We start from the raw sequence: 26242 nt of genomic DNA on the forward strand, positions 1-26242 counted from the left end.
TTTATTTGCATAATTGCATTCGTCTCAAAAATTGCAAAGTCTAAGCTTCCATTCCAAAAAGTGCATTGACAATGCTTTTATCTCTAAAATTGCACTATTAAAGCTGTCATCTCCAATTTATCATGTCTCCTAATTTCTTTATTGTAAAAATTCAATAGCATCTCCAATTTATCATGTCTTCTAATTTCTTTATTGTAAAAATTCAATAGTTTCTCATGTCAGGGTCATATGTTACCTGTTCCAAAAATTTTGCTTATTATAAAAGATTTCATCTCCAAAGTTGCACTATGCTTTTAGAGGTGTTAATAAGAATTTGTGGTTTTCTTTGTAGTTATTTTTATAGTAGTTTAAAAAAGTTGACGAATTCGATGATCATGTTGGCCCTTATGGTTGTCAAAGTCAGTATCAATGTGTTTACATACCTTATAAATACTTAAAATACCAACCGGTGCCAATAATTTGTATTATACATGCCTATAAATTAAAGAATGGATATTTGTTCAAATTAAATTTTCTTGGTTTCTTTATATTTGAGCATTGTAAATACTTAAAATAACAACCCATGCCAATAGTTTGTAAGTCTAAAGGGAGTGGTAACACTCTTAGCACCTTGACACATCATTTTTTTGAGTGTCACATCATTTTTCTTTCTTAGCAATTAACTCTTAGCAGCTGATAGGGAGTGGTGGTGTGTTAAATTAATAGGAATTATTTTGAAGGGAAAAAAAAGAAAAAAAAACAATAGCTATAAACCAATCATAATCAACCAATACATCTCATTTTTCTTTCCTCTCGCTATTTGTTTGGCGACTAATTCTTAACACCTCCCTTGGCAAATCCAAAGGGGGTGGTGTTTGATATGTTAGCACCTTGTTTGGCGAGAGGGGCGGCGAGTCCACTCCCTCAAGCCTAAAGGTGGAGGGAATCATTCACTCCCAACTCAGTCAACTCACTGTCATATCAGTTTTTCTCTCTCATCTTTTTCATCTTTTCCAACCCAAAACATATAAAAACTTATCTTTTCCAACCCACTAAATTTTTAATTAAATCATTCAAAATTAATTAACAAAAACATTAAAAAGATACAAAACTAATTAAAAACATATAAACACAATTTTAAAACATGATATACAACCAACTAAAAAAATAGGTTCATGAATCATTACCGATACATTCCAACCCTTTACCCACTCAACCCACGTTTGACCACTTTTGAAAGAATGGAAGGAGTCATTGATTATTTATGGACTCCCTCCTCTCTTATACATGTTATAGCCTATAAATTAAAGAATGGATATTTGTTCAAATTAAATGTTTGACCACTTTTGAAAGAATGGAAGTAGTCATTGATTATTTATGGTCTCCCTCCTCTCTTCTACATGTTATAGCCTATAAATTAAAGAATGGATATTTGTTCAAATTAAATTTTATGTGTTTTTGAAAGTCTGAAAGAGAATTTAATGTTCAAATTCTTAAAGAACACAAAGAGAATTCTGACTTGGTTATTGGTATTACTTGGCTCTATAATGTGTAATTACACTTTAGATTTGATGATTTTATCACATTCTATCAATGGTTGTATTGTGTATTCAAGAATGAATTATAATGATTGGAACGACTTTGTAAGTATGCCTACGATGTCGATATAGAAATTGAAAGGATCCGATTTCAATTCAAAAAAAATGTTGGAACAGTAAAACTTTTTCGATCCACAGTGTATAATCAACCGTCAGTATGATTCTAGAAAGAAATCACAAAAAGGTTATGTTGCTACCATTTTGAAAGGATTAAGAAGCACTAAAGTAATGTCTAAACCTAATGATTTAAAACAAAGATAACGGATCCCAGAACAAGGACACATCGCTTCAGTATCGCACATATCCAAATAAAGAATCCAAATAGATTTTCAACGAGTATGTGTGTGCGCGCTTTATTTTCTTTGTTCTAAAACTATATATGAGCTTTAGATGAATATACATAAAATGTTTTATATCACCGAAATACAAACCTAGATATAGTGTCATATGATGATATCATGAGCATTAAATTACTCGGTACTTTATTTTAGATTTAGCACAAGAATAAAGTCAACCAGCTGGATTTCATTTTAGAGGGGGTGTTAACCCCTGCCATGTCACATGAGGGTAAAGTTGTCTTTTTTGTTTCTCTTTAGTATCTAACCTCTCACTTTATATTGTAACTAAGGAGAGCCTTTTTTCAAAAATCATCCCCATTTGTCAATTCTTCGGTTTCCAGTGTTTCCCTCTTCTACAATCATTTGTAACTTCAAAACCCTAAGATTACATAAAATGAATGAATGTTGAAAGCGGAAATTCATGGTTCAAACCTGTAAAATACTTATATATGATCCTCCTGTCTTGATGCCACGTGTCCTTGTGCTTCCCCAACATCCTTTCCTCTTTCATCCATAACTTATTATCTGAATGAACATCATCATAATCAATAATAATTGAGAAAATCAACTATGCTGAAAAGAAAATAAAATGTTAAAAGTTATACTGGATAATTATAGCAAGTTCATATGCAGTTTCTTCTTCTCAATTCTCTCCTTTTCTCTATTCAAACATTATGTTACCAATAGAAGCATCCAATCTTTAACTGTTTTCTACAAGACAAAATTTTAGTATCCCATTGCATTAAATGTAAATCATAAGGGATTGATAAAGTTAAGTTAGAAAGAACAAAATGTTGAAGAACAGAAGAGCTCCAGTTGGGTATTCTCAAATAAATCTCCATCAAAAATCTTATTCAAGAATCAAAAATGGTACAACAAATTTACCTAACATATTAGACTATATCTTTTTTTTCCTGGATAATTAATTATCCATTGTAAATGAATCTTGATTAACTAACTGTTCTCAAAACCAGAATTAAAAAAACTGTACAAAGGTTCCTCCTATAGAACAGTGTCAACTCTTTTTCAAAACCGATTCCATGATACCCATTTGATTTGAGCTAAATGAAGGTACTTTTTTATGCACCAAAGATAAAATAAACCTAGCTTTTTCAATCTTCCCTGTAGCCTGAAGCCCTTGAAGTAATTGACAAATACTAATGATGCTTGGAAACCAATTCTTTTCCATACTATTTTTGCACATTGTATATGCCATGTCAAATTCGCCTTCTTTACATAGATAATGCATCATTGTTTGATATATTCTTGCATTTGGCTTGTATCCCTCATCATGTAAAGAAGAATAAACTCTTTTAGCCATATCAATATAACCAGCTCTACAAAACCCTTTTATCACTAAGTTGAATGTAACCTCATCAGGGGAAATTCCAATGTAACGCATCATACCCATTAAACTATTAGCCTGCCATGAGCGTCCTTTATGCACCAAGAACTGAACCCTAGCATTAAAAGTTGCTAAATTTGGTAAACAGCCTCTCATCACCATAAGATTCCAAAGTCCATTTCCTATTTCTGCTCGATTCAGTTTATAGAAAGATGAAATTAGAGTAGTGTATGTGATCACATCAGGTGTGATCCCTGATTTTTCCATCTCTCCCATCGCCATGTAAGCTTTATCAGGGATACCCATTCGACAAAGAGCATCTATTATAATATTCATGGAGATGATATCAAGGTTGACATCAAACTGGCGACGAATATGGCCGAGAAACGACTCAAATGCATCTAAATCCCGTGAATGTGACAAAACCTTAAGAGCAGCATTGAGGGATTTAACAGTGCGATCACAACCGTATAAATGCATACCTTTGAAAGTATCGATGGCATGATTAACCATTCCAGCCTTTCCATATAACATGATAATCCTCATTATGAACCCTTCGCGTCTGCCTTGAGGAAGTGCCTTTTGATGCTCAAGTAATTGCTCGATGTAATCAAACCTCCCAGCGCCTGCTAGCCTGGAAACTGTGTCTTCAAATGCAACCAGATTTTCTATAACAAGGCGATTATTGGCATTAGCCTTGAACAAATGAAATAATTTTTCGGGGTCTCTTTCTGCCTTAAGCTTAATTAGGGCAGGTTCCTCTAACGTTAAGGGTTTCTTGATATCTTTTGCAGTCAAAGTAGTTTTAGTTTTAGAAGTCGAGGTAATGGAGGCTGGAATGGTGGTGTATGTTCTAAATCTGCGACCTAGGCGCAGAGAGAGCATATTTTCGAATCTCAAATCGGAATCATACCCATAAGAGCAAAATCTGCGGTCTTTTAAGTGGTTGAATCGAAACTCAAACCCACCCCAGGTGCAAGAATGAATGTATAAACAGAGAGAATGAGGGATCAAGCGTACCTCGGTTCGTTTATAACGAGTATAGGGGTAGGTCGAGAGGATAATTTATCAGAATGAATTAATTGCATTCCGAATTTGATCATGTGAAGATGATGGTGGTGGTAGACGGTGGAGAAGGTGGATTTAGCGGTGGTTAAGGGTTTTACGTTGTTGGATTTAGTGGCGATGGAGGGTTTTACGTTGTTTGGGGGTGGTGAACCAGCTCCATGTGATTAGCTGAGAAGCCATTTTAGGTTTCCGGATTGAATCCGCTGGCCCATTTGCACATAGGCTTCCCCTACTGTATTTTTCATATATTTATTAATCACATTATTATTTTTTTTTATAAAATATAATTTTCATTTTTATAATGGTATATTTTTAGAAGTAAAACGTTATAAGAAAAAGAATTTGAAAATATAGTACGTAATTTATAGAATTTTCATAATGTAGTGTTACAAAATGACAATATTTACTGAAACATTATATAATTAAACTTAACGTGAAAATATCAAACCATTGTAATTTATTTTTTCTCTCCATTAATAGGGATGTCAATGGGGCAAACGGGACGGGAAGTGCATCCCCCGCCCCCGCCTCCGAAAATTTCCCCATTCCTCTGTCCCTGTCCATACCTCCAAAATGTTCAGTCTTCCAACCCCCGCCTCTGCGCCGAATCTCCTTTATTACCCTGCCCCCCGTTACCCCACCCACGATTGATTGTTGGCTGACTTTTTTGGGCTAAAAGAAGTTGTTATTTAGGTTAAAATAATATATTTATTAGGTAATAAATAATTATTTATAGCAAAATTTTACATGTTAAAATTAAAAAAAAAAAAAAAAAGTTATGACATCTTAAAAATATTATACTAACAACTTAAAAACATGTTTTTTGATGAATTTTGGAAACTCAAAATAATTTTGTTTTTATTATATTTATATAATTAATATATGTAAATATATGTGTAATTTTTTAACGGGCTCCCCATGGAGGTTTTGGGACGGGATTGCCCACCCCTGCCCTCGCCCCCGAAATAAAAACAATGGTTAACATTGCCCCCGCCCCCGTCCTTGTCCCTATTTTTTTTAAAAATCCCCCCAAATGTGACGGGCCCCCCACGGGAACGGGGTCCCACGGGACTTTTTGATATCTCTATCCATTAAAAAGATCCTTAATATTTTATTAGGCAAATACCATAAAAACCACAATATTTTCACGCGTATTTGGGAAAAGCCATTTTTTTGTTGGTTTTAGCCACAAATGGGACATAGAGTTATCACTCTAGTCCTTTTAACGATTTTCATGGTTAACTCCGTTAATTTTTTTGCAAAATCAGTCCTAAAAGTTCAATTTTGGACCCTGTAGTTTGCAAAAATTTACACAAGATGTCCAAAACTCGGTTTTATGTTTTTTAACTTTTTTATTTTCATTTATTTTTTATTTTTTAACCAAAGCTAAACTTGCTTTTATAATTTTTCAAATTTTTTATATTTTTATATTTTTCGTTTTTTTAATATATTCTTTTATTTTTTAACTTCTTTTTTTTGTTTTTTTAGATTTTTATATTCATTTACTTTTCATATATATATATTTCTTTATTTTTTTATTTTTTTTCTTTTTCCTTTATTTTCGTTTTTTCATTTTTTTAGAAAACCAAAAAAAACTGAAACACCAAAAATATAATATACTCTAATATATTCATACCCTTTACACTTTCTAAAAAATATTGAAAGAAATTATCAAATTGACGAAAAACAAAACGTAACAAAAATACAAAAAAAAAATATACGAAACAAATACAAAAAATATAAAAAAATATTCATACACTTTAATTTTTTTGATAAATATCAAAAGAAGTTATCAAATTGACGAAAAACAAAACTATAATATATATATATATATATATATATATATATATATATATATATATATATAACGGTAAAAATATAAAAACAAGTTTGGTTTTGACTAAAAATAAAAAATAAATGAAAATAAAGAAGTTAAGAAACATAAAACTGAGTTTTAGACATGTGGTGCAATATTTTGCAAACTATAAGGACTAAATTTGAACTTTTATGACTGATTTTGCAAAAAATTTAACCGAGTTAACCATGAAAATCGTTAAATGGGTTAGAATGGTAACTCTATGTCCCATTTGTGGCCAGAGCCAACCAAAAAAAATAGGGTTTTTCTTAAAAACGCGTGAAAATATTATGGTTTTTATGGTATTTGTCATATTTTATTTCACACAAAACATATCTGAGTGACTCTTTTTTTATTTTTGACAAACATATAGATTCTAAGTTACTAATCATTAATCTCATGCTAATTAAGATTTTTCTTTCTAAGGCCGATGGGAGTGGACACGCTATGACCTCGCCAAGGAAGTGCTAGAGGCGCTAAACATCACCCCCATCAAAATGCTATTAGCCTCGCTAAGGAAGGCTTGTTATGGGCTTAACGAGAGGAGAGAGAAACATGAATGGTGTGTTCTTATTGGCTGATCTAAGTTTTTTCTTTTTTTAAATTTCTTTTCTAAAATAAAATTCATTAAATTAACAAATTATAACTCCGTACTTTTTTACACTTTTGATGTTAACACTCTTCGCAACCTACGTGGCTTTAAAAAATATGGTGTGACATAAAAAAAACTGATGTGTCACTCCCTTTAGCCTAAGATGGCTAACAATGTGGTCTGACTTTTCCATACTCATCCCCTTCCATGTGTCTCCGCCAACCACACCTCGTTTTATTCCCAACCTATAAATTTTCTTTTTTCGCCTTCATTTCTAATAGAAAAAATTCATATCTACTAAGTAACAAAAATGAAAGGCTCCTTTGAAGTATTGTCTACAGCATCTTCATATTTTCTAACCTTAATTAACCCTAATAAACAAAAGAATTTTAAGTAAAGATCAAACACATACACTTTGATATAAGACTGAAAAAAAAATATCTTTGATAAGTTTATCCTAGCAAAGTCACATTTATTTTCATCTTTATTATGTATGGCCTTAATAAAATATCATCAACAATAATAATTGACACCAATCTCATCATCCTCGTTATCGTTTCACATGATGAACCCTGAAAACGAAAATATAATTGCATGTTACATAATCGCATAAATGTATCAAAAAGAGATTTGTTTGATCAATGTTATAACACAAATGCATCATCTAGCGCCAACTTCGTTCCTAATTCCAAATCAAAGATATATTAAGATGTCTTGAGTCGCTATCGTCCCTAATTTTTTTCTGTAATTTGTAATGATTCGAAACTCGCTAGTTTCTTGCTAACTTTATTTTCTCCCTAATCTAATATATGTTGCTCTGAAAAATCCAACGCCAACACCCCCATATCACCCTAACCTACAAAACAATCCAAAAAACACTAATATGAAGAAGATTGTATCTTTTCATAACGGAGGTTTCATAGTGGAGTGTAACACCAGTTCCAGTTATATAGTTTTTTTGTGTTTATGGCAGTTAAAGACTTAAAATATGAGGTTTTTGGTAACCAAGATGTAGTGGGGAAGGCACCACAATGTGGCTTCACCTGTTTAGAAACAAACATCTTTGTGCGCGCCACGATGTAACGATAGTTGAAACGTAAAACCCTAATTTTCGGGTTTTGTGCCAATATTTAAGTGATGTGATGGCTAAATCAAACCTTAGCTTCTTTTTGTGTGTTTTAAGTGTGTGAGCCCATTTTGTGAAGGTAGAAGAGAAAGAGTCTCCCTTATGACTTGTGTGCTTGGTTCCAGCCTAGATCCGGATCACAAGAGCCTGAGGTATATGATGGACCAGCCGAATCTGAACATGAGGCAGCGTCGATGGTTGGATGTAATGAAGGATTATGATTGCGATATCCTTTACCACCCGGAGAAGGACAATATGGTGGCTGATGCTCTTAGCCGCAAGTGTTCGCAGCTCCGATCAGAGACCTATGTTTGAGGATGACCGTGATAACTCCGTTGTTGGGACGGATTTATGAGGCACATGTCGAGGCTATGAAGGAAGAGCACCGGAAGAGCGAGCGCATTATAGGTTGGGTGGCTTCCTTCGATTAAGATAGAACACCACGGCCCCCAACTCCGAATCATGTTTCGGATAGTTCGCCTCATGAGGCTTCAGCTGCCTCGAAGCATAAGTGATCACGCTGATGGGTTTTGATACAAATATAAGTTTGATTTTCATAAAACCGGCAAGGTAAATCTTTAAAAAAATAACAAGTTTATTTTTAGTTTATAACAAAACCAAACCATATAGGATCCATTTATAAAGGTTAAAATGATATTAAAACAAACATAAGATGTTTAAGAAATAACCTTTGGAGCCTTTGAACCCACTTGGTTTTGGGGTGTTGATGAAGATGGAAAGATCAAAGAACATGATCTTCTCTACAAGTATCTACCATCAAGATTAAGGCACTTGGAATGCTAGTTCCTTTTTGTATTCTTTAGTGTCTTAAGCCTTTAAGTGCTTAACTCAAATAAGCACTAAAGGAGACAACTCGAGAGGTTTCTAAACCACCAAACTAACTTCAAAATGAGAGAGTGTTGTAGAGGCATAAAACCCAAGGTTTTAAAGAGCAAAAACAGAAGAAAAGAGAAGAAAAGAAGAGCTAGTTTCTCATGCATAAGGCACTATTTATATACTCCATTAAAGGTAAGCGCTTTTACATGAAAATACTCCAAAGTTTTATAGCCTTTAGAAGCATGGGACACAAAACATGGAGGTTGAAAAGTGTCACACCCCAAAACCAAGAACGGCGGAAACATTCCGGGGCGGAGGACGTCATGTACAGTATCACAACACAGTAAATGTAAATAAGCAAACAACATCATCCATTGCATTAAATATATAATTTTAATACAAGTGTTTTGTACAGTTATAGACACCAAAAATAATGAAACACAAAATAAAATGAGATGAGTCTTGAATGCACTCCATCTTCTCAAAAGCTGGCCTCGGTACCTGTCTACTGATGACCTGAGAATACAAGTTATTTTGAAAGAGTTTATCAGCATTAAGCTGGTGAGTTCATAAGTATTTTAGTGTCAATGTATCTTGTAAAAACGTTTGAACCTGACTCAATGTATAAGTTGTAAAAATGTAAGTAAATGTTTGAAAGTGTTTGTAAATGTTTGAATCACTCAGAAAATCCTATATTTTCTATAAAAGTAACCTTCTACCAAGGCTAGACTGTTTTGTAAACTTTTCTGTTGTAAAAGTGTGTGATTACCCAAATATAACTATCATCTGTTAAAAATATAGTTTGTACATTAATGCTTAAGTGAGGTTATCACTAAAATATGTAATGGGTAAATCATTGTAGTACTGTAGCTTTGTATAATAAGACTACTGCTGTACTAAATACTACTACCTTAAACCGGATTTATATTAAGGTATATTGTGATTAATTGCACCATGCTATCGACTGGAAATCAACGACATAATGAATGGTCGTAATAAAGAAATGACGTTTGGCACCCGCAGACCTGCAGGTCCGGCTGTAGCTAGCAGCAAGGTGTAGGATAGTCAATCCAGTATAGATCTATACGCAAACTCACGCTCTCCCTCCAAGAGAATTCTGGCTACAACTCGGGCCATGACATTTAAGGCATGCCCGATACAGTGGATCACAATTGTTAAGTATATCTGTATATGTATTGTTTCTCGTATATCTGTATATGTATTATTTCTCGTATATCTGTATATGTATTGTTTCTCGTATATCTGTATATGTATTGTTTCTAGTATATCTGTATATGTATTGTTTCTCGTATATCTGTATATGTATTGTTTCTCATATATCTGTATATGTATTGTTTCTCGTATATCTGTATATGTATTGTTTCTCGTATATCTGTATATGTATTGATCCTGCGTTACCCCGATGGTAACCAGCTAATGATGTACTGATGAGTATGAATATGGAAGTACTTTTATGTCTATACATGTATATATGATATATAAGTAATATGGAAACGACCTTCGGATGGTCACCCGAAATCCCACCAGACCACATCCAAATCGAGGAAAAGGAAATAGGGTGGATGGCCTTCCTAAGCCCTTTAAACATTATTTATATATCTATACATATATGGGCATGCAATTGGATATATTAAAGCATAAATAAGTTTTAATAAAACATTTGAAGCATAAATATAATTTCAAGAGAAGATCGACTTGATATCGATCTATAAAACATTTTGAAGGCATAAGTTGATAAAACAGTTTAAGTATAAGAAGCATTTGTTTGAATCACAGTCTATAAGTAAGTTTGGATAGTAAAACAGTTTGTAAAACATTTCAATAGTAAAGCAGTTTGAAAAACAGTTTGAACAGTGGTGAAAATCGTTGTTTTCCCAGTTATTAATCACATGTGATTAAATGCAATCACATGTGATTGAAGCAATAACTATAAGTATTTGACTTGTATTCCCCCCCATAAAGTATTAAAAACACTTAAAATCATTTCAAAGGTTGATTCAAGGGGTATGAACTCACTTGTGGTGAGTCGTTTGAATTGCAGTGTCGGCTACCGTGCTAGGTGCCAAACGGAGACTGGTTTACACGCACGAGCCTAGTTATCATATAATAAACATATATATAACTAATTAGACATATAATAACTTAAATAAATAAGTTAAGACACTTAGAAGACATTTAAACACTTTTATGAGTGTTTAGGGTTCAAATGGTTGCATCTAAGTTGCTACGGGACAAGGCAAAAGGGTTTGAAACATCAAAGGGCCTTGTGTAGGAGTTCACCACCCAACAAACCCCACACCTTGGAGTTTACGGCCGTAAACTCATAGGTTTATGGCCGTGAACTCCTCAAAGGGTTGTTTTGGGTGTTTTGTGGTGTTATCTTGCATCTAGAACACTCCTAGCTTTGTTGGAATAATACATGAAGTGGTTTTAAGGCTCTAGAACACTCCATAAGGGAGTTTACGGCCTAAAGTCCTTCATCCTAGAGTTTACGGCCGTAAACTCTTGGATTTTAATTGTTTTGAGGCACTTAAACATCAAGGATTGCTTCCATGAATTTATCTAAGGCTAATGGGGACAAGAGGCACACTTTGGTGCCTTCACTTGGAGTTACGGCCCAAGGCATGTTCCTTGGCCGTAAACTCCTTTCACGGAGTGATTTCTATGTGTTCTACTCTCCATTCTAGTCCCAAAGGTTCAAGGAAAATTGTCTAAAGGCTTAAGGGTTGCTTGGAATGATTTTTGCCCCACAAAAAGGGGTTTACGGCCCAAGAGGAGTTCTTGGCCGTAAACTCCTACTAACTTGTGATTTTGATGAGCTTTTGGTGTTCTAAACAAGCACAAGTACTAGTAGTTAAAGTCCTTAAGCATTTGGGGAAAGTTTTAGGGCATTTAAGCCCTTGAAAAGGGGTTTACGGCCCAAGGGAGTTCCTTGGCCGTAAACTCCTAGAACTTATGTTTCTTGGATGATTTCTAGGCTATAAAGATCATACACAATGTCCTTGATAAGTCCCCTAACATGTGGATGGGTCTAGAAAGCATTAAAGTTCCATTTTGGAGTTTACTCCCCAAGAACGTTCTTGGGCGGTAAACTCTCGGATCTTGATATCTAGACATGTAATCTGTGTTAATGAGCATCTAACAAGTATTGAAACACACTTAGAAAAGTAAACTCACAATATGGGATGAAAACCCGAAGATCCGTCAGAGAGAATATGGCTTTTCTCTATTTGGAATTGTGAAAAATCTGAATTAATTTAATTCAGAAAACTATTTACAGTCCTGGAATATTTTGACAGAAAATATTTTTATTCCTGATATTGGACTGTAACAGTATGAAACTTGAAATGCCCAAGTTTCACAAAACCAGGAGTATCCACTCTCCTGATATTATCTAAAACATAAACCCTAATGTACACAAACTTGTTCGGAAAAGCTTGAAAATCACTGAAACTGAGCTAGCTTCTATTGAATAGATGATGTTCGTAAAAATGGAAATTTTGGGTTGTCACATCATCCCCCTGTTAGAGGGAATTTCGCCCCGAAATTAGAATTTAAGCAATTAAAAGTTACAAACAATTAAGCGAAAAGATGAGGGTATTTCAACTTCATCTGATCCTCGCGTTCCCAAGTGAATTCCGGTCCTCGATTGGCGTTCCAGCGAACCTTCACGATAGGGATACGGCTTTGTTTCATCTGCTTGACCTCACGGCCCATGATTTCTACAGGTTCTTCCACGAAGTTGAGGCTCTCGTTGATCTCGATCTCGTCGAGTGGGATTACGAGAGTCTCGTCGGACATACACTTTTTCAAGTTAGATACGTGGAATGTAGAATGTACGTTACGCAGTGTGTCGGGTAGATCAAGTTTGTAAGCTACGGGGCCGACTCTGGCAAGAATCTCGAAAGGCCCTATGTACCTCGGATTAAGCTTCCCACGCTTGCCGAAGCGTATCAAGCCTTTCTAGGGTGAGACTTTGAGAAGAACTCGGTCTCCCACCCGAAATTCCAAAGGTTTTCTTCGTTTATCGGCGTAGCTCTTCTGTCGGTCTCTAGAGGCTTTCAATCGTTCACGGATTTGAACGATCTTCTCTGTCGTTTCCCAAATGATTTCCGGACCAGTGAGAATACTGTCAGAAGCTTGCCCTCTTGCTAATTGGGTATCACCAACCTCAGCCCAGCACAGAGGGGATCTGCACTTGCGGCCGTAGAGAGCTTCGAATGGAGCAGCCTTGATGCTCGTGTGATAACTGTTATTATAGGAAAATTCGACAAGGGGTAAATGAGTATCCCATGCCTTCCCAAAATCAATCACACAGGCTCGCAACATGTCTTCCAATGTTTGAATGGTTCTCTCACTCTGTCCGTCGGTCTGTGGATGGTAGGCTGTGCTCATGTCCAGCCTTGTTCCTAGGGAATGTTGTAGGGATTGCCAAAATCTTGAAGTGAACCTACTATCTCTATCGGAGATAATGGAAATAGGTACACCATGCAACCGTACAATTTCCCTAATGTATGTTCTTGTAAGTTTCTCCATCTTGTCGGTTTCTTTGATAGGCAGGAAGTGTGCAGACTTGGTCAATCTATCAACGATGACCCATATGGTGTCAAGTCCACCCGTTGCCTTGGGTAACTTGGTTATGAAATCCATAGTGATCCGCTCCCACTTCCATTCCGGAATCTCTGGTTGTTGCAGTAAACCAGAGGGCTTCTGGTACTCGACCTTAACCTTCGCGCAAGTAAGGCATTTACTCACAAAGGTAGCAATCTCTGCTTTCATATTAGGCCACCAGTATAGCTTTTTAAGATCCAGATACATCTTATCTGAACCTGGGTGGACGGAATACCGAGTGTTGTGCGCCTCGGTCATGACCAAGTCTCGGAAACCACCGTGTTTCGGTGTCCAGATCCGGTTCATGAAATATAAAGCTCCGTCACCCTTGGCTTCGAAGTTCTTGTCCATTCCCCTAAGGGATTCACTCGACACATTTTCAGGTTTCATGGCCTCAAGTTGAGCCGCCTGAATTTGCTTAGTCAGGTGTGAATGGATGGTTATTGATAATGACTTGACCTTGCGACCAGAATATTCCTTCCGACTTAGGGCGTCTGCTACTACGTTGGCTTTACCCGGATGATAACGAATATCGCATTCGTAGTCACTGAGTAGCTCGACCCACCGTCGTTGTCTCATGTTGAGCTCCTTCTGATCGAAAATGTGTTGTAAACTTTTGTGGTCGGTAAAGATAGTGCTCTTCGTTCCATACAAATAATGTCTCCAGATCTTCAGAGCAAACACTACTGCTCCTAGTTCAAGATCGTGGGTCGTGTAGTTAACCTCGTGTGTCTTCAACTGTCTCGAGGCGTAGGCTATGACCTTACCTCGCTGCATCAGAACACATCCGAGTCCTTGATTGGATGCATCGCAATAGACTACGAAGTCTTCTATTCCTTCTGGAAGGGATAGTATCGGTGCGGTGCACAAGGCTTGTTTGAGCGTTTGGAATGCTCTTTCTTGCTTCTCTTCCCAGTCAAAGGCCACGCCTTTCTGGGTCAGGGTCGTAAGAGGTTTCGCTATTCGGGAGAAGTTCTGAATGAACCTGCGATAGTAGCCAGCGAGACCTAGAAATTGACGAATTTCTGTAGGCGTCTTTGGTGCTGACCAGTTCTCAATGGCTTTTATTTTGGATGGGTCCACGTGGATTCCCTCTTCGCTTACCACGTGTCCTAAGAATTCGACTCTTCGGATCCAAAATTCACATTTCGAGAACTTCGCATAAAGTTTCTCCTTTCGTAATGTCTCTAGAATTTGTCGCAGATGATCACCATGCTCTTTCTTACTTCGGGAGTAGATCAGGATGTCGTCAATGAAAACAATGACGAACTGATCTAAGTAAGGTCGGCATACTCTATTCATCAGATCCATGAAGACTGCGGGCGCATTGGTCAATCCGAATGGCATCACCACGAACTCGTAGTGTCCGTAACGAGTTCGGAAGGCTGTCTTTGGCACATCCTCCTTGAGCACTCATAACTGGTGATATCCGGATCTCAGATCAATCTTGGAAAAATAGCTCGCCCCTTGCAGTTGGTCGAATAGATCATCTATGCGCGGCAGAGGGTAACGATTCTTGATCGTCAATTTGTTGAGTTCTCTATAGTCAATACACATACGGCATGATCCGTCTTTCTTCTTAACGAACAAGACCGGTGCTCCCCAAGGTGAGAAACTTGGTCTTATAAAACCCTTGCTGAGCAGTTCGTTAAGTTGACCAGAGAGTTCTTGCATCTCGGCTGGTGCTAAACGGTAGGGTGACTTGGCTACTGGGGTAGCTCCTGGGACTAAGTCTATTCTGAACTCGACTTGTCGTTGCCGAGGTAACCCGGGTAGTTCTTCTGGGAAAATGTCGGGAAAGTCGCTCACTACTGGGAGGTTCTTTAGTTCTTTCGTTTCTAGGTTCGTGTCGACGACGTGAGCAAGAAATGCGTGGTATTCTTTGCGTAGATATTTCTGTGCTTGAATACTAGAAATAATGCGAAGACTCGCACCAGGTTTGTCGCCGTAGACTATAAGGGTTTCGTTAGACGGGAGGTTTAGACGGACTGCTTTCTCGTAGCACATGATGTCGGCGCGATGAAGACTTAACCAATCCATGCCGATAATAACGTCGAAACTTTTTATTGAGACCGGCATAAGGTCGATTGGGAATGAATGGTTATCTAAAGTTAGAAGACAACCTAAGTATATGATATTAGTACTTTCAGTTTTCCCATTGGCCATTTCTACTGTGAATTGTTCATTAAGTGCGTGTGGTTGTTGCTTAAGCATGCGAGCAAATTTGTGGTTTACGAAGCTTCGCTCCGCTCCACTATCGAACAGTATGCATGCATATGAGTTATCAAGGAGGAACACACCAGTCACCACTGTCGGGTCAGCGACTGCTTCCCCGTGGCCTATTGCTAGTACCCTCCCTGCTCCTCCAGTATTCCTCGCCTTAGGGCAGTCCCTTTTAAAGTGGCCTGCTTCGCCACATCCATAGCAAGTTGGGCTCGCGCCTGAGCCAGGAACTTGGGAGATCGGTTGCGCTGGGAACTTACAGAATCAGACGGTGTGTCCTTTTCTGTGGCAGTTGTTACACTGCATTTCACGGCAAGCGCCGTTATGATGGAAGTTGCATTTGTTGCACTTCGGCAAACTTCCAGCATACTGCTTCCCCGGAGCAGTAACAGCAGTAGGGGCTACCGCAGCATGTACTGCTACGATTTGCTGTTTCTTTGAAGCACGCTGCTTCTTCTTCTCGTCCCAGAACTTCCGCTTGTTGCCAGCGGGTTTAGAGGGTTCTGGGATGGCTAGGGTGGTTGTAGTTGCAGGGGTCTTGACTCCATGGTCAATAAGTCTTTGTGCCAATCGCTTGGCACTGTCGAAAGTAGCAGGGTTGGATGCTAAGACGTTCCCCTGGTACGGAGGCACTAGCCCCCATATATACCGCTCAATCTTTTTCCCTTCAGTGGGAACCATGTTGGGGCATAGGGCCACCAGTTCGCTAAAGCGGGCAGTGTAAGCGATCACGTTGGTGCCCTTCATAGTCAGATTCCAGAGTTCATGTTCTAACTTCTGGACTTCGCCCCTAGGGCAGTACTCCTCAGTCATGAGGTCCTTCATCGTTGCCCAGCCCATGTCGTTAGCCACGACGAGAGTTAGGGCTTTGACGTGGCCGTTCCACCACGTTAGGGCTTTATCCTCGAAGGTGCATGCGGCATATTTCACTTTGAATGCTGCAGGGCACGAACAGATTTCGAAGACTGATTCAGTCTTCTCGAACCATTGCGAGAGAGCAATGACTCCGCCGGTGCCATAGAAAGGCTTCGGCTTGCAGTTTGTAAAATCCTTGTAAGAGCACTCTCTCGAGCGCACAGGGATTTCAACTGGGATAGATTCAACAGGGGTTCCACCTCTGCTAGCATCGGATGAGTGATACTGAGCCATGGCAGTAGCCACTGCTGCAGCTACGGCAGCATTCAGAGCTGCAGTATCGATGACCGCAGGTGGAGGAGGCGGTGGAGGTACAGGATTATTCCTAGTCCTGGGAGATTTGCGAGGAGGCATCCTTCAGCTATAAGTTTATAAAGACAAGAAGGATGGTAAGAATCAATTTGTAAGCAACGTGAGAGTGACCCATGGACTAACTAACCATAGCCTAACAGTTTGAATGAGTGTTTGAAATCACAACAAGAAATATTAGTAGGAAATACACAAGTGTACAGATTTTTCCCACAGATTAGATAGATTTCAATAGTACGGGTATTATTGATGAAATAAGTTCAAGGAAAATCGACCTAATAGTAGGTCTTACATCATACCATAAGGACAAGACTGACAGTCCTAGATTCCTAATTAGAGTATCGAAGGTTAGGAATATTTTACAGACAAGTGCTACTTAAAGCACATAAGTTCAATGCTATCCCTAAATCAAAAGACAGAGATGTACTAGACATCATCTAATGGCGATGGGAATTTCTCGGGCGATCCCTGAGGTCGGACACTTGGCGAAACACCTCTTGAAGGTGTCGGTCCTGAGTTCTCTGACGAGCTCGAAGTTCTAAGACTTCAGCACGTGAGGCAGCCAGCTGTTGCTGCAGAGTTTCGTTGGTTCTCCGGGTCCGTTCCATGTCTTCTTCAAGACGGCGAATGCGGACTGTATTGACGCCTGAATTGGCATCAATCTCCATGACCCGGTCGATGGCTGCTCGACCTTGCTCGACATTACGAGCTATTCTGCGGATGATCACCGGCAGAGCTCTGTCAGCAGAGCCACCATCGCTGATGTTGTAAAAGGTTCGGTCCCCAAAGTATGGTAAGGGTTGACCCTGCTCATCACTCCAACGATTCAGATTGTTTGCCCACATGGGAGTAGGACCTGGAAACGCTGGTCGAGGGTTGTTGTTCGGGGCTTGACCTACAATCGGTAGGTTGTTGACTTCAGGCTCGGAGTCGGATCCATCCGAAAAGCCTTCTGCGAGGTGATCATCCAAAGGGATTGGATGGTCATCTTCGGGCTCTTCATCGATCCACCCGGCATTGCCTTCATTGGGAAAGTACGGGTCGCCATGATGGAATCCAGCCATTTAGATCTACGCGAGAAGAGAGGTATAAGAATATAGTATACGTGTAACTAGTAGCACAAAATACTCCTATAGTATTTTAAGTTCTAAGTTCTACTAATCTTCTTGTGGTATTGTTGGTAAGTTTTTTTTTTAGACTTGCTAACATATCACAACCATTCTAGGGCATATGCTAATCACTCCTAGGACCAGCATAGTTGATCAGGCTATGCCATTCCCAGGACTGACCATACATCCCCTAGCTCACTTGTGATATTCAACAATCGTAATACTTTTGTTCTTGTCAATTGTGACACTGATTTTAGTATGAATGCAGACTAGTATACTTAATTAAATATTTTATTATTTAAAGTATAGACTCTTGGTCAGAGTGTTTTAGTCCCTTTTGGGTTTATAGTTTAGTATATCTTTTATGGGTTGATATACTTGATTCACTATAAACAATGCTCTGATACCAATCTGTCACACCCCAAAACCAAGAACGGCGGAAACGTTCCGGGGCGGAGGACGTCATGTACAGTATCACAACACAGTAAATGTAAATAAGCAAACAACATCATCCATTGCATTAAATATATAATTTTAATACAAGTGTTTTGTACAGTTATAGACACCAAAAATAATGAAACACAAAATAAAATGAGATGAGTCTTGAATGCACTCCATCTTCTCAAAAGCTGGCCTCGGTACCTGTCTACTGATGACCTGAGAATACAAGTTATTTTGAAAGAGTTTATCAGCATTAAGCTGGTGAGTTCATAAGTATTTTAGTGTCAATGTATCTTGTAAAAACGTTTGAACCTGACTCAATGTATAAGTTGTAAAAATGTAAGTAAATGTTTGAAAGTGTTTGTAAATGTTTGAATCACTCAGAAAATCCTATATTTTCTATAAAAGTAACCTTCTACCAAGGCTAGACTGTTTTGTAAACTTTTCTGTTGTAAAAGTGTGTGATTACCCAAATATAACTATCATCTATTAAAAATATAGTTTGTACATTAATGCTTAAGTGAGGTTATCACTAAAATATGTAATGGGTAAATCATTGTAGTACTGTAGCTTTGTATAATAAGACTACTGCTGTACTAAATACTACTACCTTAAACCGGATTTATATTAAGGTATATTGTGATTAATTGCACCATGCTATCGACTGGAAATCAACAACATAATGAATGGTCGTAATAAAGAAATGACGTTTGGCACCCGCAGACCTGCAGGTCCGGCTGTAGCTAGCAGCAAGGTGTAGGATAGTCAATCCAGTATAGATCTATACGCAAACTCACGCTCTCCCTCCAAGAGAATTCTGGCTACAACTCGGGCCATGACATTTAAGGCATGCCCGATACAGTGGATCACAATTGTTAAGTATATCTGTATATGTATTGTTTCTCGTATATCTGTATATGTATTATTTCTCGTATATCTGTATATGTATTGTTTCTCGTATATCTGTATATGTATTGTTTCTAGTATATCTGTATATGTATTGTTTCTCGTATATCTGTATATGTATTGTTTCTCATATATCTGTATATGTATTGTTTCTCGTATATCTGTATATGTATTGTTTCTCGTATATCTGTATATGTATTGATCCTGCGTTACCCCGATGGTAACCAGCTAATGATGTACTGATGAGTATGAATATGGAAGTACTTTTATGTCTATACATGTATATATGATATATAAGTAATATGGAAACGACCTTCGGATGGTCACCCGAAATCCCACCAGACCACATCCAAATCGAGGAAAAGGAAATAGGGTGGATGGCCTTCCTAAGCCCTTTAAACATTATTTATATATCTATACATATATGGGCATGCAATTGGATATATTAAAGCATAAATAAGTTTTAATAAAACATTTGAAGCATAAATATAATTTCAAGAGAAGATCGACTTGATATCGATCTATAAAACATTTTGAAGGCATAAGTTGATAAAACAGTTTAAGTATAAGAAGCATTTGTTTGAATCACAGTCTATAAGTAAGTTTGGATAGTAAAACAGTTTGTAAAACATTTCAATAGTAAAGCAGTTTGAAAAACAGTTTGAACAGTGGTGAAAATCGTTGTTTTCCCAGTTATTAATCACATGTGATTAAATGCAATCACATGTGATTGAAGCAATAACTATAAGTATTTGACTTGTATTCCACCCCATAAAGTATTAAAAACACTTAAAATCATTTCAAAGGTTGATTCAAGGGGTATGAACTCACTTGTGGTGAGTCGTTTGAATTGCAGTGTCGGCTACCGTGCTAGGTGCCAAACGGAGACTGGTTTACACGCACGAGCCTAGTTATCATATAATAAACATATATATAACTAATTAGACATATAATAACTTAAATAAATAAGTTAAGACACTTAGAAGACATTTAAACACTTTTATGAGTGTTTAGGGTTCAAATGGTTGCATCTAAGTTGCTACGGGACAAGGCAAAAGGGTTTGAAACATCAAAGGGCCTTGTGTAGGAGTTCACCACCCAACAAACCCCACACCTTGGAGTTTACGGCCGTAAACTCATAGGTTTATGGCCGTGAACTCCTCAAAGGGTTGTTTTGGGTGTTTTGTGGTGTTATCTTGCATCTAGAACACTCCTAGCTTTGTTGGAATAATACATGAAGTGGTTTTAAGGCTCTAGAACACTCCATAAGGGAGTTTACGGCCTAAAGTCCTTCATCCTAGAGTTTACGGCCGTAAACTCTTGGATTTTAATTGTTTTGAGGCACTTAAACATCAAGGATTGCTTCCATGAATTTATCTAAGGCTAATGGGGACAAGAGGCACACTTTGGTGCCTTCACTTGGAGTTACGGCCCAAGGCATGTTCCTTGGCCGTAAACTCCTTTCACGGAGTGATTTCTATGTGTTCTACTCTCCATTCTAGTCCCAAAGGTTCAAGGAAAATTGTCTAAAGGCTTAAGGGTTGCTTGGAATGATTTTTGCCCCACAAAAAGGGGTTTACGGCCCAAGAGGAGTTCTTGGCCGTAAACTCCTACTAACTTGTGATTTTGATGAGCTTTTGGTGTTCTAAACAAGCACAAGTACTAGTAGTTAAAGTCCTTAAGCATTTGGGGAAAGTTTTAGGGCATTTAAGCCCTTGAAAAGGGGTTTACGGCCCAAGGGAGTTCCTTGGCCGTAAACTCCTAGAACTTATGTTTCTTGGATGATTTCTAGGCTATAAAGATCATACACAATGTCCTTGATAAGTCCCCTAACATGTGGATGGGTCTAGAAAGCATTAAAGTTCCATTTTGGAGTTTACTCCCCAAGAACGTTCTTGGGCGGTAAACTCTCGGATCTTGATATCTAGACATGTAATCTGTGTTAATGAGCATCTAACAAGTATTGAAACACACTTAGAAAAGTAAACTCACAATATGGGATGAAAACCCGAAGATCCGTCAGAGAGAATATGGCTTTTCTCTATTTGGAATTGTGAAAAATATGAATTAATTTAATTCAGAAAACTATTTATAGTCCTGGAATATTTTGACAGAAAATATTTTTATTCCTGATATTGGACTGTAACAGTATGAAACTTGAAATGCCCAAGTTTCACAAAACCAGGAGTATCCACTCTCCTGATATTATCTAAAACATAAACCCTAATGTACACAAACTTGTTCGGAAAAGCTTGAAAATCACTGAAACTGAGCTAGCTTCTATTGAATAGATGATGTTCGTAAAAATGGAAATTTTGGGTTGTCACAAAAAGCAACCTCCATCTTTGTTTAACATTTTTGGCTATACCTTTAATTATAAGAAATATTATTCAATTTTATAAACTCAAAGTTTATAAAATATAAACTTTGTCTTTAGATAAAAAAAACAAAAGAATCCAACAAGTCCAAAAGGTTGTACATGACTTATTAATTCATACTATATGAAATAATAACTAGTTATACTCTTTTATAATTATTATTTACACAAAACAATAATTATTCCTAATTAAAATACAAGAATTGATATTATTTATTAATAATCACATTAATAACAAATATACAAAATGTGCCAACTTGATAAAGGTATGACCCTATAGGATCATATATTATTAGCAATATCACTCCATAATGATTCTTGGGCATATAGATTTAACACACACGACCACGCTGCATCAAGAGTGCCCCCAAACCTGTGATCGAAGCATCACAATAAATCATGAAATCATCAACACCCTCTGGCAGGGTCAGAATCGGCGCCTCACACAACCGCTGACTAATTGTCACACCCCCAAACCAAGGATGGCGGAAACTTCCGGGGGTGGAGGACTTCATGTAGAGTATCACAACAACGAGTATAATAGTGCTCAAAGTAAATACAACCATCATAAATATAATTGAAAAAAAAGTTACACCAAAGTATATGTTTACATGATTCAAATCAATTACATTATGATACAAAACGAACTGTTTGACGATTTAAAGTCCCATCCTTAAAACGTGGTTGATTTCCTGTTTCACTGAATTCCTGAGAATACAAGTAGTTTTGAAAAGTGTCAACACAAAGGTTGGTGAGTTCATAAGATTTTGACGGTAAGAGTTTGAAAATTGATCTTTGTAAAGAGATGTATGTTACCAAGAAAAATCCAATATTTTCCTTACATAAGTTATGTGGTCCTAAATACCAGGACCGAAATCGAACTAGTTTTTGTCATACTTAAAGATATAAAAGTGGTTTCAAATTGGCGTAAAACCCTTTCTGATTTGACAAAAAACTCTCGTAATGAATGGTGTGTAGTCTTAAATACTAAGACTGAAAATATACAGCGATATTTGTAATTGATATAAAAAGTGATTTTAAATGAACATAAAACCCTTTTTAATATGAAGACGTACAAGTATTTTTCCCATACTTAAAGTAATTTCTGAGAGCTAAATCGACATAACTCACTAATTTAAAGTTAGAACCTGTAAATCTTATGATTTGTTAATACCACATGTGAGCTATCATAACCATACTTGACTTAGACGGCCTCGTAATTGCGACGTTCTTCAGGTGTCGCGAAACTGAAATGACACTTGTCACCACAGACCTGCCGGTCTAGCTGTTGCAAGCAGCTCTGGTGTGGGTTTGTCAAACCCAATATAAATCTATACACAACTATCACGTTCTCCCTACAAGAGACTCTGGTTATAATTTACATGACTTTTTGATTTGGTTACTTTGGAAGTAACCCGAAGCGAATGACTCACAAATTTATTCATTAACAGATTTACGTGATCTAAACTGAAAACCTTTGGTAAAAAGTTTGAGAAGTAAATGATACATAAACTATACCTATTATAGTTTATCCAAAACGTTTGTAATGTATAAGAACTCTTTTATGAAACGCATTTGTGCTATGAATCCATAAACTATGCTTTTTATAGCTTAATATACGTGTTCCAAATGAATGAATATTCTTATTATGAATGACAAATTTTCAGTTTATGATGATAAAATTAACAAAGAAACACATTCAATACTTAGAACTTATTATTATACACTTTGCTCAACATAATACAAAGTGTTATGAAAGTTATATGATGTTAACTAAATTAAACCTTTTTGCACTGTTTTAGAAAAGTCATAGAAAAATCATACGAAGTCGAAAATTAAATCCGTAAATTCTGAGAGTTCCCAAAATGTGTCTAGTTTACTCATAATTTTTATCATGATTTTTAATAACCTCCAACTTGGGTGAAATAGTCCATAATCACAGACTGGTCCGGATTGGTGTTTGAAATGATAGGCAGTTTTGTAAAAATCACCATAAATTGTAGAAAAATCGTATGGAGATGTGCAAGTAGTCATTTTAAAGATAATAACTGGAACTACTTACACCTAATAAAAAATTTCAAACAAAAATGTTTAAGTTGTCCAAAACAGTCCGTGAATGGAGTTGAACTTTTCTGATGAAGGCTGTTAGAAAAGTTTAGTTTTGTTCTTGGTGTTTTACTTGTATTCCCCCCCTAAAAACTTGAGAAAACATGAAAATGTAGGGGTATGAACTCACCTTAAGTGATTTCAGTAGATTATTGTTGAAGAATGGAAGTGTTTAACTCAAGAACACTTGGAGATGCCTTGAAGATTTTCGAGAATCTAGCATCATAGTTATGAAGTTTGTGTAAGCAATCAATGATTTGAGTAGAATGAAGTGCAATAATAACAAGGAGGATGAATTATACTTACCAAGAGTGGAATAACACTTGATGATCAGCCTTGGGATCTCGAATTAGAGAGAAAAGTTTGAGGAAAAAGTTGGAGTTGGATCTTTGGTGAAATGAGAGTAATTGAAAGAAAAATGAGGAGAGAGGAGTGACCAGCCCTAAAAACGTGGGGATGACTGAAAATAATGAGAAAGGACTTATGAAGTGACAAGGGATGGGTTGGTGGTGAATAGTGACATGGAGTGGGTATGAGAGTGGTTGCTTGTGTCATAGAATAAAGGAAAGTCAACATTCCACCTTTGTACTTCATCCACTCTTTTGGATAAGGTTTTATCCTTAAAAAAATGATAATTTAATAATTATGGGTCCTTATATGTTAAAATAAAGTTTTGGGTGAAAACCCCGTGTTAAAACAATTAAAAACGGGCCTAAAACGCGAAATTAGTCGAAAACCGGGAGAAAAAGGCCATTCCAGCGAGACCTCTCGGTCCTAGGCCGAGGTTGGGTCCCTAATGCAGCTAGGCGCGAAGCGAAGGGGGGCGAGGAAGCGAGAGGCGAAGGGTCAGTCCGAAGGCTCGGTCCGAAGGGTCAGAAGCGAACTAGACCGAGGGCACCATGATCCGAAATGGACCGAAGGTTCGGGTTCGGGTGTGGCATGCGAGGTTCGGGCCCGAGAGGACCTTCGGGTTCGGTTCTTTGAGTGAGGTTCGGTTCAGCAGCCTTTGGCACAGAAGGGTTCGAGTCCTAAGAGGACTTTCGGGTCCTAAGAGGGGTTTCGGCTCCTTAAGTCCGTTTTTCGCGTAGACTTCCATTTTTGGGCTGTTTTCGCCAAATTCGAGGGTCGGAATGCCCCGAATGATTATAGAAAGTTTAGAGAGATTTCGAGAGAGATTTGGGAGAGATTTGACATTCTTGGAGAGATTTCTCATACAAAGAGATATTTGGGAGAGATTTCACATACTTAGAGAGATTTGGGAGAGATTTGACATTCTTGGAGAGATTTCTCATACAAAGAGATATTTGGGAGAGATTTCACATACTTAGAGAGATTTGGGAGAGATTTGACATTCTTGGAGAGATTTCTCATATAAAGAGATATTTGGGAGAGATTTCACATACTTACAGAGATTTGGGAGAGATTTGACATTCTTGGAGAGATTTCTCATACAAAGAGATATTTGGGAGAGATTTCACATACTTAGAGAGATTTGACATTCTTGGAGAGATTTCTCATACAAAGAGATATTTGGGAGAGATTTCACATACTTAGAGAGATTTGGGAGAGATTTCACATTCTTGGAGAGATTTGGGAGAGATTCTCGATAAGAAGAGATGGAGTGAAAACGATTGAGAGCGGTTTTGTGTGTGACGAATGTGAGTGTCCGGCTTCGCAATGCAAGGTCCGTAAACCCCGTTAAGCCTTATTTAAGGTACTTGCATACTCCTGATGAGTATGCAACATTGTTTTATCAGTTTGGCTCGCCACATACCACAGTTTTAGGTTAAGGAGATCTAGATGTACGCACTTTTCGATTTATGATCTCTCATTAGAATAGCGAGTTGTTTAGAAATTACATAACGTAAACTCTAGTACCTACGGGCAAATCGAGTTGACCGGTTTGACTTGTTGACTTTAGTTGACTTTGACTTGACCGAAAATTGAGGGTTGTCACATCATCCCCCCATTAGAGGGAATTTCGTCCCGAAATTTTGAATTTAGGCAAGGAGTGGGCATGAACAATCGAGCCATGAAGTGGGGATACTTCCTAATCGACTGATTATCACGCTCCCAAGTGACTCCAGGTCCTTGGTTAGTATTCCAGCGAACTTCCACTAATGGGAAGCGGCGTTGCTGCGTTCTCTTAACCTCTCAGTCCATGGTCACTATGGTTCTTTCACGAAGGTGAGGCTCTTGTGGAACTCGATCTCGTCGAGGGGAATTACAAGAATCTCGTCGGATAAATACTTCTGCAAGTTCGGGATGTGTCGGGTAGAATGTACTTTACTAAGCTCGCGGGAGTAGATTGAAGTTGCGATTACAGGGTTGATTCTTACTAGAATCTCGAAAGGCATAATTATCTGGGGTTTTGGCTTTCCATGCCTTCCAAAGCGTAGTAAGCCTGCCTAGAGTGAGGTTTCCAGAGGAATTTGGTCTCTTATTCTGGAGTTCTAAAGGTTTCTTCCTTTTTGATTCTTTTCCCA

General features: G+C 37.6%; 1 protein-coding gene across 1 annotated transcript; it reads right to left on the reverse strand.

The window, feature by feature from the left end:
- Positions 1-2709: 2709 nt before the first annotated feature.
- LOC145074601 (Tetratricopeptide repeat (TPR)-like superfamily protein) lies at positions 2710-4533 on the reverse strand. Its single transcript, XM_079020958.1, has one exon. It carries the CDS (start codon positions 4143-4145, stop codon positions 2931-2933), a length of 1215 nt encoding a protein of 404 aa, XP_078877084.1. The 5' UTR covers positions 4146-4533; the 3' UTR covers positions 2710-2930.
- Positions 4534-26242: the final 21709 nt, after the last annotated feature.

The sequence above is a fragment of the Lactuca serriola genome, chromosome 9 (assembly GCF_051521515.1).
Source record: "Lactuca serriola cultivar US96UC23 chromosome 9, Lser_US96UC23_V15, whole genome shotgun sequence".
NCBI classification, from domain to species: Eukaryota; Viridiplantae; Streptophyta; class Magnoliopsida; order Asterales; family Asteraceae; genus Lactuca; species Lactuca serriola.